Source organism: Blastomyces dermatitidis (assembly GCF_000003525.1).
Source record: "Blastomyces dermatitidis ER-3 genomic scaffold supercont1.4, whole genome shotgun sequence".
Classification (NCBI taxonomy): Eukaryota; Fungi; Ascomycota; class Eurotiomycetes; order Onygenales; family Ajellomycetaceae; genus Blastomyces; species Blastomyces dermatitidis.
Genome location: NW_025544777.1, coordinates 3770668 through 3786306, shown reverse-complemented (window position 1 = coordinate 3786306; position 15639 = coordinate 3770668). Strand labels below are relative to the sequence as shown.

Here is a 15639-nt window from a genome sequence, read left to right as displayed (position 1 = left end):
GTTCTGAACAGATGTTTCTAGAGACAGTGTTTATAATAATTAATAATACTTTCACATCTACAGTTCTTTACAACTTGAAATTTTGATCCTCTACTGCAGAGACTTCTGTGATTCCAAGTTTATATAAGATTTCTTGATGTGCACTTACAAATACTCTGCTGAATGTAAGGCATTTTCACTGATTGAGTATAGAGGTTTTTGTTCACTTGCATGAATCTCAGCAGTTCATGGATAAGCTCTCTTCATATGCCAATTTCTATCATATTATTAAATTCAGTGACACATTGATATATCACCTATGACATCCCGAATCTGACAAGATTATTGTCAGTAGTGATGTGAGGTTTCTGATCACTGAAAAACCGGTTGTTACATCTGTGATCTTCATTAATCATATTGTTGAACTGAAACCAGAACCTGATATTCATCTGGTTGATGATGAAGATGCTTCTGATATTGATGATTCAAATTTCACATGATTGCAGCCCGCGAAATTGCTGACTACTTACACTTCAAGCCTTATTACAGGTAACCTTCTGAAGTTCTACAAGAATGTCACATCTCAGTCAGAGAGAGTAGAAGATTATTGAAAGAAGTTCATACAATACAAGATTATCAATCTGAAGAGATACAATACATGAAGTTTGATCTCTAGATCTGATATTCTGAGAGATGAACTGATTGCTTCAGACTGTTGAGTATTTCTTAAGAAAGATAGGCCTGCAGATCTGAATGCTGATTCTGATAATATTCTTAGAAAATTATGTTAGATGATTTATAATAACTGACTTAAGAAGAATTTTAGAGAAGAGATCTACACTTCTGTCATCACTGATACTGTTAATTGTATTCTTTTTATAATAGCAGCACTACACAGTTGAATACTATGTCAGATGAATATAGTGATAACATATCTTCATGAGCATCTTATTAAGAAGGTCTATATGAGACAACTTATCAGATTTGAGACAGATTTGCTGAAAACACTTATCTGCACAGTTGAGAGTAGTCTATACAGTCTGAATTCTGTAGTGAAGATCTGATATAATTACTTAACAGCTCTGTTAAGCAATCTTGAATTTACAGTCAGTGTTTATAATTCAGCACTCTGATATTATACATTCAGATGTCATCTCTATATAATGATCTATGTTGACAATCTCAATATTATATTCAAAGCTTCTGAGAATGCTGATTAACTAGTGAGTATACTCAGTGAGAAATTGAAAGTCAAGAATCTATATCAGTCAATCAAGTATTTAAGTATAAAGATTAATTGTTCAGACAAGAAAATTGATTTGATATATTATTAATATATTAAATATCTTATTGAAGATTTCTATCTTAATAATGCAGCTGTCATCAGAATATTAATAAAGAATGAATTTCACATTGATGATTTCTCTATATCTGAGAAAGAGGCTGATTTCACAATTCAGTGATATTAATATGATGTGAGTTGCTTGCAATATCTTGCAGTTAAAACATGTTCTGATATCACTTACACTGTCTTACTACTCACTCAACAGAACATTGATTCAACATCTTAATATTGAAAGGCTCTATTACACATTATATATTATTTGAAAGAGATCATGAATCTGAGTATTTTCTACAGATGTGATCTGTATAAGAAGTCTGTTTCTACTGTTTCTTCTGTTTCTACTGTTTCTTCTGTTTCTTCTATTTCTATCAATTTTTCCATTTCTATCAATTCTTCCATTATCTCTGATTTCCCCGATGATTCCTATCTACTCTTTGACTACTTGGATTCTGATTGAGCCGGCCCCTTGAATGATGATAGAAAATCAACATTCAGCTATGTTTTTAAGCTTACAGACAGTCTGATTTTATGATATTCAGTGAAGCAATCTTGTATATCTCTAAGTTTCAATGAGACTGAATATGTGGCTCTTAGTGAGGTGATTCATGAGACAACATGAATTTAGAATCTTATAATTAAGCTCAGCTTCATTATCACATCTTTAATACAGATTCTCACTGATAATAAGAATATTATAAATCTCACAAAGATAACAGTTATTACAGTCTGAAGTAAACACATTGACACATGTTTTCATTTTTTGTATTAACAGTTGAATCAGAAAGTTATTGATTTAGAATATATTCTCATCACTTAGATAATAGTGAATGAACTTACTAAATCTCTAAACAATATAACATTTATGTGATTCATGATTTTACTAGGTCTTACAGGTATAAAAGTTGGAAATGTTTAATTTTACATTTGTATTTAGTTTTGATAGACTATCTTGATAATTTGAGTGTTTTTTTTTTTTTGTATGTGATTCTTGTTATCTCGAGAGGGGGTGTTGGCCCTTACAGCTGTTGCGGTTAGCGATCCCACTAGATCACGTGACCCACCACTATATTATGTTCCTGTAGATAGATCTATTAATACAATCTTCAACTATTCTACAAACTATTCTACAAGATCCTTATATAGAGCTCCTTACATTTGTAAGCATATTTGGAAGCGGCCGCATTATTATCCGGCGGCCGAACATTCTTCCGAACCACACTATATAATATATTGAATTCTCATATTAAAAATTTGATTTTTGGTTTTGAATTGTGTTTATATATGTCAATAGCGTCTTGAATCTGTTTCTCAATGATTTCATTCCCCGTAGGCATGTGGGGTGGATTAATTGATAATAATAATGATATGATTGATGAAAACAATAAAAATAGTATTACGCACCCATTGGATGTTTTGGGTTTTTAGCGTTGGCACGTGTAATCTTCAGTCAAACAAGAGCTCGACCACCTTTCCACACTACTACTACGTTCATCGAGGCGGTTGGACCCTGCGGGCAACAAGGCCTGTCCCTTGCAGATAAGACCTCCTTGGTGGTTTTCCCGAGGGATTACCGCTCCAAGGTGTGTCGGCGATCATGATAAAGAGCCTTGGAAATGGTAGTTATGTACTGTACTTACTCACATTTGGATAATCCCTGCTTGCCTTGGTATTCGCACCTCATCCATATTAGCCAACTGTAGTTACTCTAATCCTCACGGTGTAATAACACCCCGGACGTTCCAAACCATCCTCCACAGAACGATTGGCTCTTGGAACTAATATTAACTTCAACCAGGAGGATTGCTGGCCAACTACGGAGTAGTCTATACAAATTCTAGTAAATGGTTTATTCAGGCGATGATGTAGAACTGTTGAACAATTCAATTTGTGGCGATCCCGATCGGCTTCCACCATGGGTTGGTTTTCTCTGATTTTTCGTTGCTTGTCGCGGAGTCCAGTATTAAGTACATGTACATACATTACATACAGGCACGTACGAATGTTACGGAGTACAGTACCATAGTGGTATTTGAGGCTTGGATGCCCCATCACCATCCAACCATCCACCATCACCAAGCGGCAGCACAAGCCATCAGCGCCAAGGGTTCGGCTGCTGCAACTTAATTTCTTCGAAGGCATTTCACCATTGGAGCCGAAACTCGACAGGCTCCACCAGCATGAGTCTGGAAGGGGGGTCAAGGCCTGGGAAGATGGGCTCCCGGCCCCAAGATTTTCCAGCGTTTCCACACGCACTCTTGGGTTTCGCCTCTAGGTTTTGTCTGCTGGCGTTGCGGTGACAGCATGCTTCGACCGTGGCTTTTTCTGCAGAACTCATCTTGAACTGTTTCGAATCCACGTGAACAAGTTGGGGCAACTCAATAAGTCCGACATCCATGATATGATGGCGGGGATGAAGGTAAAACAACACCTTGGGCCGCGATGAGTCGACAACAGCTTAGGCGAGCAGACTAGGCGCGGACAGAGTTTCCCTCCTCTGTAGTTCGAAAACCAAGCCCTGCCCCCTCCCCTCCACTCATGTTTTCTAGACAGCCTCGATGTTCCAACGAGAAGGGATTGGCGTAGTTCAGTTAGTGAGCCTATCGAGTGTCAGTGTCTCCGTACTCCTGTGCATTTCAGCACTTAGCCAGATCCCCAATCTCACTCACTTTAGAGTCACCCACCCATACTTCGAAGTTGCAAATGAAGGTTTAATAATAGCCGGCCCTCCCTGTTACAAATTTCTCTTGGGGCTGACCAGGTTCCATGAAATTTGATCTCCCCTCGTCGTTGAACGGGGGTTTTGAGAGCTCATTACCCTCGCTATCTCGCGGCGGCGGTAGGAGAAGATATCTGGGGCCTTCTCCCGCATGTGCCTCCTCAAACCATCCTCCTCCTCCCCACCAACCACCAACCTCTCGCCCATCGCCTCATCTCTCTACTCCGTTTCCTTCCCTCACTCTCTTCCGCCACCACTGACTCACTTACTCTCGAGATACATATCATTCTTTAGCCCTAGCCCTTCCGAGCCTGCCATTTCAAGGTTACGACCGTGGAACTTTAATAACCCTCTTTTCTTACTGTTCGCAGAAACTGTGGCGCGTTCCCGCGCTCTACCATGGTTATTATGTTCCGCCGGAAAGACTCAAAACTGTCCACCAGCGACGAGAAAGACGACCGCGAGTCTTTTATGTCATCCAGCAGTGCAAGAACTTCAAATGCATCGCTGAAGGTTCCCATGTCTATGAAGACTGTAAATGGCGCATCTGTGCCAATCCCGGAAGTCCCAATCGCACCCCCACCAGACCCCAACTTAGACCCAGCGGCGTATCTACGAAGTATCCATGCTGTTCGCCAGCGATCGAAAGTGGTTATGCAGAGAGCGAAGAGGAACCAACTGAATCATTTCGACATCGATTTTAGCAAGTTTGCAGGCACAGCTCAATACGTTGCTTCTATTATCAAGGTACGTGGAGGGTGATCTCCACCATCTCCATCTAGTTTTCTTTCCCTGCCTGCCTGGGTCACCACCCTTCTGATATTCTTTGATCGGAAATTTATAGCGCGATTACGCACCGGATTTTCATGCCATACCTGCCCATGGACGCTGGCATCATTTTGACATTGGCGGGAGACCTCGAATCAATCAACTCCTACAATCATGGCCCAGTACCGTTGACACGTTCGAACGGACCAGGCGATTGATTGACCTCTTTCTCGTATCTGTCTTGTTAGACGCTGGATCTGGGAGTAAGTGGTCGTATAAATCTAAAGAATCCGGGAAAATCTATAGAAGAAGTGAAGGTCTTGCGGTGGCAAGCCTAGAGATGTTCAAGACTGGCTTGTTCAGTAGTGATCCCACAGAGCCATGCCAAGTTGACGGCGCGGGCTTGAAAAAGATCACTGTAGACTTAATTGCGAAAGGAATGCAACATTCCGAACAGAATACACTGCCTGGGCTGGAAGGCCGTGCTGGTTTGTTGATACGGTTGTCAGAAGCATTGAACAACCAAGAATTTTTCGGGGCTAATGCAAGGCCAGGAAACATGCTGGGTATGGAGTCTAATATGCTTCTCGCACAATCCTTCATTCCACTATCCTAACCAATATTTGCAGACTACCTACTTTCTCACAATACAACCCTCGCATCATCCGTACCTATCATTTCCATTCCGACGCTGTGGTCCGTACTCATGGACGGCCTATCGTCGATTTGGCCCCCGTCTCGAACCCAGATTGATGGTGTTTATATCGGAGACGCTTGGCCCTGTTCCATTCTATCCTCGTCACCCGCAGCGAAACCTTGGGAGACTATTATTCCGTTCCACAAATTGACCCAATGGCTCTGCTACTCGCTCATGGCTCCGATGACAAAAGTAATGAACATTAAATTTTCTGGGACCGAACTTTTGACGGGGCTACCTGAATATCGGAACGGGGGACTTCTCATCGATATGGGCCTCTTGAACCTCAAGCCCGAGGACGCTGAGCGAGGGCTCCAGGCGTATAGATCCAATGCAATGATCAAAGGTCAACCAAACGTGGAAGTTGTTCCACTTTTCACGGCCGACGATGACGTGATTGTGGAATGGAGAGCTCTCACAGTCGGATTCTTGGACGAGTTGCTTGCGGAAGTGAATAGTTTATTAGAGCTACCGGCTGGGGAGCGTTTATGTCTCGCTCAAATGCTCGAGGCCGGAACTTGGAAGGTAAGTAATGATTATCTAGAGGTGCCCCATAATACATCACTAATATGTCGTTTAGGGAGGGCGCGAAATTGCGGAGGTGTCTCGGCCAAACACTAAAGAGCCCCCAATTATGATTCTTTCCGATGGAACTGTTTTTTAACACTGAAATCCTTTTGTTGCGTTTTTCATGTCCTTTTCTTTTCTTTTCTTTTCTTTTTTTTTTTTCGCGGTGACAACATTGGACCTTATTTAATGATAATGATAACTCCTCATTGGGCTCCTTCGACGACATTTATTTCCTTACCTTTTTTTTATACTTTTCTATTCTCCCCAACTTTCTTAGTTGCCACCTTTTTGGATATTCAGATTGAGCGTTGCTGAGGGGTGCTGGACAGAACTTTTTCTTCTGCAAAATATTGGATTGCTGAATCCCTATGTGGATCCCCTTCATATTTAAATGACATATACATGCAGGACCGCGACCAATGACATTGTCGTACATGGCTCATTGTCATTGCTTATTTTTTTGTAGGAGAGGAGGGAGGGAAAAGCAAGTTGCTAGTTGATGGAAAACGCGAACCTATAATTAGCGCGTTTAAAGCAGGAGTGAGCCATATTTGTGAAATGCCCATTCCGTGACACCTCTTCTGTAAGAAAACGCGGCCTCCACTCATTTTATAGGAATCCAGTAGGCATATACTCTGTAACGCGAATAACATTCAAAGCAGAGCGATTCGGAGAATCGTTCACACTCGACGGGAATTAGCAAGTCACGTGCCTCTATCGTCAACAAGGTTGGGAAATTTCACTGCCCAGCTTCTCGAATGTTAACCAATGTCAATACTGTCTGGTCTGACTATTGAAGCATACCATAGGGACAAAACAACCGAATGCGCAACTTCCCACCCTAAATATGAATTGGGTGTTTGGCCAAGATTGAGGCCAGGAGCATCTGAGCGCAACGTCACGTTTACCCCAGCTTCTTCCCCCGCAAAAGCTTCAATGATATGCGCATCTAGCTTCCTCATCAATAATACCTCGGGTTGCCCTAGCTTATTCGCATTCTCAAAATAAAGAACGGCACGGTAGCAATGGATATGCGAAAGAAGAAACGCAAGGTCCTACTCATGGGCAAGAGTGGCTCGGGGAAGTCATCTATGCGCTCGATCATATTCAGCAACTATGTAGCCAAGGATGTCCGCCGCTTAGGAGCTACGATCGATGTGGAACACAGTCATGTCAAGTTCATGGGAAACCTGACTTTAAATCTCTGGGATTGTGGCGGGTGAGTTTTTGCAATGGATGGAACACCCATACCTGCTCCTGAGCGTCACTGATTGATGGTGCCGTTCGTTTTCTGACGGCTGGCTTATTACGAGATTGCCAGGCAAGATGCATTCATGGAGACTTATCTCGCATCGCAACGGGAGAACATCTTTTCCGACGTCGCTGTACTTATCTACGTCTTCGACATCGAATCCCGTGAAGTCGAACGCGACCTCGACACCTATTTTGCTATCATAACCGCCCTTCAAGAATTCAGCCCCAGCGCCTTCGTCTTCTGCCTTATCCACAAACTCGATTTAATCCAAACGGAACATCGACAGCGAATATATGAAGAGCGCTCCTCTCTTATCCGCGCAAGATCTGGGTCATTCGCAATAGATACGTTCGGCAGTAGTATATGGGACCAGTCCCTATACAAGGCATGGGCAGGAATTGTCCACAAGCTCATCCCGAACCTCTCTGTCATCGAACGATTCCTACAAGCCTTCGCTGAGAAGATCGATGCTGAGGAGATCATATTATTTGAGCGATCAACATTCCTTACTGTCACTTCCGTTGCATCGGAGGTTGGCCGTTTGAACCCTATATTTGATCGTCACGAACGCCTCTCGAACATCATGAAGGCTTTCAAGCATTGCGCTGCTAGGAATACGCATACTACGCCGGCATCAGCGAGTTTTCTAGTTATGCATACCAAGACACCGCAGTTTAATGTGTTCCTAGGTCGGTTCACCGATAATACATATATATTCGTCGTAGTCCCACCAGGTGAAGCCGCTTATAACTGCGCTGTTCTCAATACCATGCTTGCCCGTGAAGCGTTCCGCAAAGCGTCAACATCAGGCGGGGGCGATGCTTTTCCCCTGTCCTATGCGGATCTTCCTCCCCAGGGTAGCGTGACAAATGGCCGTGTTGGTGCGCTACCCGAGGCACCAGAGGGTAGATAACCCCAATCTCGTGTTGGAGATTGTATATTAGCGTTGGACGGCTAGTCAGACAAGATAATTATGTATAAAGATACCCTGAATATTTTATCCTTGCATTGGCTTTTTTTTTTTTTTTTTTTTTTTTCTTGTTTTGTGGGGGATGGGGAGAAGGAGCATTGTTTAGACGGAAGTATAGACGTGGAATTGTGTGGGAGCGTCCGTGAGGGTTTGGTATGTATGAAACTCCTTTATGGGAAAGCCTTCTCTTTTGGTCAATTGGTTATCTGTTTGTAACATGTTCGAGAATAAGCCTCTTCTTTCAATTCTTCCTTTGCTGTTTGCTCCCTAAACAGAATCATGGGCTTTTCCAGACAAAATTCGCATTGTAATGTAATCAATATGCTTCATTAACTACGCCACGGGAGCGTGCCCTTTTCTCTTATTTTTTTATTATTGCTTTTTCTCTTTCTTATGGTTCAAGCCATGTAGCTCTGTGTTCTCCAATAGGTGGCCTTTCTCATACCATAGCAGCCGTCCACCTAATATGCCGCTTCGCAGATAGGAGATGCGCTGCGAATTGCTCCGCTTATAATGGGCGAATAACAGGATCGGGCGGCGAGACTACTTGCTTGATGAGAGGACATCCTTGCAGCCTTATGTTTCAACTGCTCAACGCTTGCTACATTCTCCGAAACCTACTGCGCGGTGAAACTAAGGGACGGGGGCGGAGATCGATGCCAGCCCTTCCAGGTAGATGTTCATCTCGGGCTACACATGACCCGAAACAAGCTGAGCGATAAAAATTGATGAATAACTACTAGCTTCGTCCTAACGGCCTCCGACTTTTATGTTTCTTCCCGGCGCTCCCGAGAACTTACTGCGATAACGAGGGATTTATACTCCGTACATAGTTACAGCATACTTTTTACTAAATTCATCAGGGCTATAAAGGATTGGATTTAGCTCAGTAATTGGCTTCCGAATAATTAATATGTAAAAAACTGCAAATCTTATGTGCACACAGAAGTTTAAAGTTATCACTGTCTATCTAATCTGGTTGTTGGAGGTTCTACACCAGCTCTAACCTATCTAACTCACTCACATATATATATTAGCTGTTGCTAGCTAGATTATAATATACACAGTATAATCATGCAATAATCTCTTTAATAACTACTTCTTTTAACTCATTAAGAGATATTAGATAATTAAATCAGCGGGCATTGAGTGGAAATGAGGTTGGGTGATCATGCCAGCGCCTTGGTGTGGGTGTGTGGGCTCAAAACCCACAGAACTTAAAAATACAGGGGTGTACTAAATAACTACATAAATTTACTTTCAACTCTTTGTATTTCCTATGTTTCTTGTCATCTTTGTATGGTTTCAACACCTGTATTTCCTCCTGTATAACCAACTCTTGGCCTGTATTAGCATCACATAAGGACGTTGCCATAAGCTCTTTTTGCATATGAGTATAATGGAAGAAGAAGAAGAAGAATAATCCTACAACATTTTGTTTAGATGTGCCAAGACTGATGTGCGCGCAAATCCCTCTAATATTGTAAAACCACCGTCTCATTGCAAAACCTGCAGATGATTACATGTTTACTCTACGCTAGAAAATGAAGAGCCCTAAGTTCCACTATCTATCAAGTAAGTCTGGACTCAAGGATGGACATTTGAATAATTCAGATGAACTGTTTGTCGTCCACATTCTTGAAACATACATCCCGACGTGTTTGGTTTTTGTGTAATCCCTGTACGTGCATTTTGTCTTTAGCTGCGCTCGGGTTGACATTGATATTGTAATATTGATTTTCCGACCAACCCGAAATTGAAAAATTAACCATGCTTCATCCGACTATCCCAACCCGCGAAACAAGGCTGGCACAGACCGATGAATTAACTTCTGTCAATCTGCACATTGCTTGTTTGACGCCGTAACTGATCTGATGATAACCAACCAAAAAACAACTCACAAAACACTCTTTACAAGTTGTAGTTGTTCAGGTTTAAGAAATGAACGAAAATGATAGCTCGCCAACTACGGAGGCTTGGCAGTCCCTTTCGGTGCGTTGATAGCGCGTTTGGAGATTTAAGCATTTTATAGTGCGGCTCGGCAAGCTTGTTCTTAAGCTTACTTCGACTGCCTCGCCCTCCATATCCGTGGTTACCGGTATTAAGAATAACTCCACAGGGTCTATGGCACTGTATACACTCCTAAGCATTGGTATAGGGCTCGGGTTAAAGGCAATGCCAGGTTCCCCGCAATTAAGCCGGTATTTATGTTACAGTTTTCGCATTATTATTGAGCCAGAACGACGTTTTCTGATTTGCAGATTGCCTGGATGCCAATTACTTGGTTAGAATTATTATTGAAAAGTGGTTCTCATGCCGACAAGAGACTTGCCCCTTTCCCCCCCTCTTTCACCTATTGCGTATAAATTTCGGAGAATGGCTGAAGCGGGTATATCCTAACCACTTGGGCACCCCTTGGGGAACCCAGCAATCTGAATACCCTCGGGTCTCCGGTAAATTGCTTCTTCCACGAACGCGCTATGCATGATTCCAAAATATGCGCATCAATGTTACATTTTAGGGAGGGAAGTTTTACCGATCATCCAAAAGTTTTCCAACCAATGAACTTTGCAGATTACAAGGGAGTGAAAGGGTGAAAGGGGAGAGAAAAGAGGAGATAAAATAATGTAGTCCATCTGATAATTGGTCATGCAACTCTCGTTACCCCGCGGGCCAAAAATTCTTCACGGTTTTCGCTTATACTTGTATGGAGATCAGTGCGCCTACAGAGGGGCATTTTGTTGGGAATTTTGAAATCATAAGCATATAACTTAATCCTGGTCGAGCGAGGGCAAGCAAGAAGAGCGGGTCCATGGTGGTGAACAACCTTTTGTTGTTTTTCAAAAGTACCCTAGTAGTTTTGATCCTTGCCATACCTATTTTCGAGTGGATTTTCTTTTGGATAGAGTTTTTACGTTTCATGCAATAGATCTTCACGAAGCGTTTTAGGTCACCGATTTCTAGCCCCTGGATTTTCCATTCTCTTGATATGGTTGGTGTATTAGACTTCATTACTTAACGGATTTAGCCTCAGCATACATGTCTTCCTTGTCCTCCATTATGATACGGAAAGAAAAGAAAACTCAACGCGGCCAAGATCCAGAGCGAGAACAAGAACATTTCTGTCAACGGCTCCGCAACATGGCACCCTTATGGGTGGTTCCCAAGATTAACAAGAAAAGATACTCCGCACGATGAGGCAAAGAAGTGCTTTAGAACGACTGAAGAATAATCGAACCAACCAATTGTGTTCCGGGGCCTGCCGTAGTATCTCCGCATTGGTGGACCGATGAATCTTGTTTAACATGATTTGCTTGCTTCCAGCCACACCAATTCCGAACCGCTAGATGGTTTAGCATTGCTCTTTCAGCGCGGGAAACACTGTATGACAATATTTACCCCGAATCCATATTAGAAAGGCTATCCAGCATTGAGCCCAGTTGAGTATCTAGGTAGGGCAAACACATGGTGGGGTCATAAACACTTGGAAGAAGCCTGGAAAAAGCCCTGGGAAACCAAGTACAAATAAGAAATTCCCTTGTGCCCATTTTTTTCTTTTTAATCTGGTGATTATCGTTATTGGCTGCACCGGCGAGTGAGTGGGCGTGGGAAGAGGCCATATAATTGCCCGCTTGGCCACTGGCCACTGACCACTGTTTTACTCTTCCCCCGCCCACGGAAATATAGGTTCAGCCGTAGCATGGCTCCCCGCTGTAGGCTTTAAGAATACGCGAAACAAAAAATACCTTCCTTATATTTGGTCAAGTGTTGGAGAAGAGTGTGATTGTGCGTGGATCTGATTAACACAGAGGCAACCAGGACACATGGACTGTTGCAAAGCATTAACTTACGAACAAGGCGCATGCTTCAAGTTCGAAAACCGCTGCCCTTGCTGACGTTACCATTGATAGCCACTGACTCTCGCTATAAGAAGAACTTAAGTCCAGATTGGGTAGCACAAGAAACCCGCTAGATTTTAACTTTTAACTCCTCTCATGGCCTCGGGCTCTCCTCAGAAGGCAAACCAGTGGCACTTGGGTGTATATAATACCCGGGTCCTCGGCACTTCGAAGCTTTTGACAAAATTCACCTCTTCCTCTTTCGGTGACTGGCATATCTGACCTGCAATTAACGAAGCGCATTTCTCGTCCTTTTCCTGAAGCCATTCCATTAAAAACCCAAAACGGCCAGTGTGCTTTTGTGCGATTTACCCTGTGTGGCATGGCTAACTGGAGTCGGAAAGAGGATGTTTCGTCCGTCGAAAGCCAAGTGAAGAATGAATATTCTGAGGAGAATGTCCCTGCGGAGCCTGAGGGCGTGGTTGATGAGGATGAGAAGGGAGTCGCCCTGCGTCGTGGCTTGAAGGCTCGGCATATTACTATGATTGGTACGGCTGCATCTTGTCGTGCTTGCAATTATTTGCACTGCACAAGGCTAACTTGCTTGCAGCTATTGGCGGTGCCATTGGGACTGGTCTTATTATTGGCACAGGTTCTGCTCTGGCAAAGTAAGTACATCTTCTGCTATATTGATTATAGTCCATTCACACAGTTCTTACTATCTTCCTATTTGGCATTTGCTAATTCCTGCTGTATAGGGCTGGCGTAAGTGATTGCTATGCCTGAAGGATGGCGTGCGCAATGTCCGAAGGACTGGAATCTCTAACTCTTTACAGCCTGCGTCTGTTTTGATCTCGTATTCGGTAGTCGGCTTCATCGTGTATGTCGTTATGTGCGCAGTTGGCGAAATGGCAGCATGGCTTCCCACTCCCTCAGGGTTTACCGGTTATGCTGTTCGCTTTTGTGATCCTGCACTAGGTTTTGCGCTCGGTTACCTGTTAGTAGTAGCCCCATATTTCTGGCCCCACTTTCATTGTTCAAGGGTTCGCTAAAGGTAGTTCAGTGTACTCCGTAACTAGTAGCTAACTAAGCCGTGGCCAGATACTATTGTAAATACATCATCGTTACTCCAAACCAACTGACCGCAGGCGCATTAGTGATTTCCTACTGGGTTGACAGGGAAAGGGTGAATCCAGGAGTTTGGATTACGGTCTTCTTGGTCACGATAGTGTGTATCAACTACTTCGGCATTCGATTTTTCGGAGAATTCGAATTTTGGTTGTCCTCTTTCAAGGTCATCGTCATCATCGGCTTGATACTGCTGTCTCTGATCCTTGCTTTAGGTGGAGGCCCGGATCATGACAGAAAGGGATTCCGCTACTGGAAGGATCCAGGTGCTTTCAACACGTATATCAAGGAGGGTTCATCAGGCCGCTTCCTTGCATTTTGGTCGACCATGGTTACGGGAACTTTTGCTTTCCTCGGTACTGAGCTCGTTGGTGTTACTGTAGGGGAAGCTCAGAACCCTCGAAAGACCATCCCTCGCGCTATTAGACTCACCTTTTACCGGATCCTTTTCTTCTATATCCTCAGCGTGTTCCTGCTGGGAATGTTGGTTCCATATAACTCGAGAGAACTTGCATTCGCGGCTAAATCATCTAGTTCCGCTGCTGCCTCCCCATTCGTTGTGGCCATCGAACTTTCCGGTATCAGAGTTCTCCCTGGAATTCTCAATGCGTGCATTTTGATTTTCGTCTTTTCCGCTGCCAACTCTGACTTGTACATCGCGACAAGAACCATCTACGGCCTCGCCCGGGAGGGGAAAGCACCAAGGATCCTTGCCAGGACGGACCGGAGAGGTGTTCCCATTTATGCGCTGGGCATGTCTGCATTATTTGCTCTGTTGGCATACATGAACGTTTCCAACGACTCCAAGGTTGTGTTCGGCTATTTCGTTAACCTAGTTACCATTTTCGGGCTGCTGACCTGGATCTCCATCCTTGTTACACACATTTGCTTCATTCGTGCACGCAAAGCACAAGGTGTCCCAGAGAGCTCGCTCGCTTTTAAAGCACCCTTCGGTTCATTTGGCTCATACGGTGCCCTCGCATTCTGCATTCTCATCGGTCTTACCAAGAACTTCGAAGTGTTTGTTCATGACCCGGACACATACGGAAATTTCGACTACAAGAACTTTATCACAGCGTACTTGGGTGTCCCGCTGTACCTCATTCTCATCTTCGGGTACAAATTTTACAATAAAACGTCGGGTGTGAAGCCTCATGAGGCTGATTTGTGGACGGGAAAGGACAAGATCGATCGTGAGGAGGCTGAGTTTTTAGCAAGAAAAGCGGCGGAGACCAAAAGTTATGAGAAGGCTGGGTTCTTCTATCGGACTTTTGTGTCTTGGCTCTTCTAAGAGGTGTGATGCCGGAATGAACGTTATGCTCTCTTTTGGATTTCTGCTCCTTTCTTTGGTTGGTTTTCTTTTTTTTTTTTCCCCTTCGGGGCTACATTATAAGCCCCAGCAAAGAGGCGCTGAAGGTTTGGGCCAGGGATCAATACATGCATTGCCGTTTGCCAAAATTTTGCAGCCTACGGTTTTGTATCACTGACTTTCGACTACATGATTATGATTTTTAAATTTCTATTCATTCTCTATGTGCAATTATCATCATTTTCGATCTCCTTCTATTGGTTTGTTTTTTTTTTTTCTTTTTTGACAAGGCTGTCCTGTTCAAACTGATACTGAGATCAATGAGATCTATGACAGCTTACAGTGACAAATGAGTCAAATAACTTGTTTGAATTCTTTTCAGTGAAAAAGCTTGAAAGTGTGTTCAATTGCATGCTCAACTTCATAGAAGTTCTTGTAAGAGATTCACTTGCATTATTTTATATACTTTATGCAATATTCACTACATAAAAAACATCTTATATTCAGTTGTAATTAAACTGAATAGTAAGAGATTATAATTGAAATTAACAAAGTTAAAAATATGTAAAATTATGTATACTTTTAACAGTCAGATTAAAATTTATATATAATACTACTTTTTCATAATATTACTTTTTTATAGTTATTTATAATACTTATAAAATAGTATCTATTAAGTTAAATATTTTAACTTATTAATTCTTTTACTATATAACTTTTTCACTAGATAGTAACTTTTTCAATTAAGTTTTATATTTTTCACAGATTATTAAATATGTTTTATATATAATACTATTAATTCAAAATTTCTTATTAATAGAATTATTTATTTTAACTACTTTTTCATTTAATGTATTTATTTGATATTAAAATAATTTTATTTTATTTATATTAATATATTTAAAATCTTAGTAATTCATATTATATTACTACTTACTTACTTAGAAAAAGCTTACAGAGTGAAATATATTAAATTATAAAAAAGTAAAAAAGAAAATATTTAATTAATAATTATTATATCTAGACTGATCAGTAACACTATAAATTTTATATTTAATTTTAT

General features: G+C 42.1%; 3 protein-coding genes across 4 annotated transcripts; all 3 read left to right on the top strand.

The window, feature by feature from the left end:
* The first annotated feature begins 3476 nt into the window (after positions 1 to 3476).
* Positions 3477 to 6804, top strand: BDCG_04288 (uncharacterized protein). The gene is made up of 5 exons (XM_045419945.1): positions 3477 to 3930; positions 3996 to 4787; positions 4885 to 5374; positions 5438 to 6030; positions 6086 to 6804. Exons 2-5 carry the CDS (start codon positions 4440 to 4442, stop codon positions 6167 to 6169), a joined length of 1515 nt encoding a protein of 504 aa, XP_045276142.1. The 5' UTR covers positions 3477 to 3930; positions 3996 to 4439; the 3' UTR covers positions 6170 to 6804.
* A 1-nt stretch (position 6805) lies between these two features.
* BDCG_04287 (small monomeric GTPase) lies at positions 6806 to 9377 on the top strand. The gene is made up of 2 exons (XM_045419944.1): positions 6806 to 7294; positions 7397 to 9377. The coding sequence occupies exons 1-2, from the start codon at positions 7101 to 7103 to the stop codon at positions 8241 to 8243; spliced, it is 1041 nt and encodes a 346-aa protein (XP_045276141.1). The 5' UTR covers positions 6806 to 7100; the 3' UTR covers positions 8244 to 9377.
* Positions 9378 to 11829: 2452 nt separating this feature from the next.
* BDCG_04286 lies at positions 11830 to 15052 on the top strand. Of its 2 annotated transcripts, XM_045419942.1 has the most exons (5): positions 11830 to 12687; positions 12750 to 12807; positions 12898 to 12904; positions 12976 to 13136; positions 13241 to 15052. In XM_045419942.1, exons 1-5 carry the CDS (start codon positions 12522 to 12524, stop codon positions 14556 to 14558), a joined length of 1710 nt encoding a protein of 569 aa, XP_045280826.1. In that variant the 5' UTR covers positions 11830 to 12521; the 3' UTR covers positions 14559 to 15052. The 2 variants fall into 2 exon arrangements, with proteins under 2 accessions (XP_045280826.1, XP_045280827.1); XM_045419943.1 differs by having other exon boundaries at positions 12898 to 13136.
* Positions 15053 to 15639: the final 587 nt, after the last annotated feature.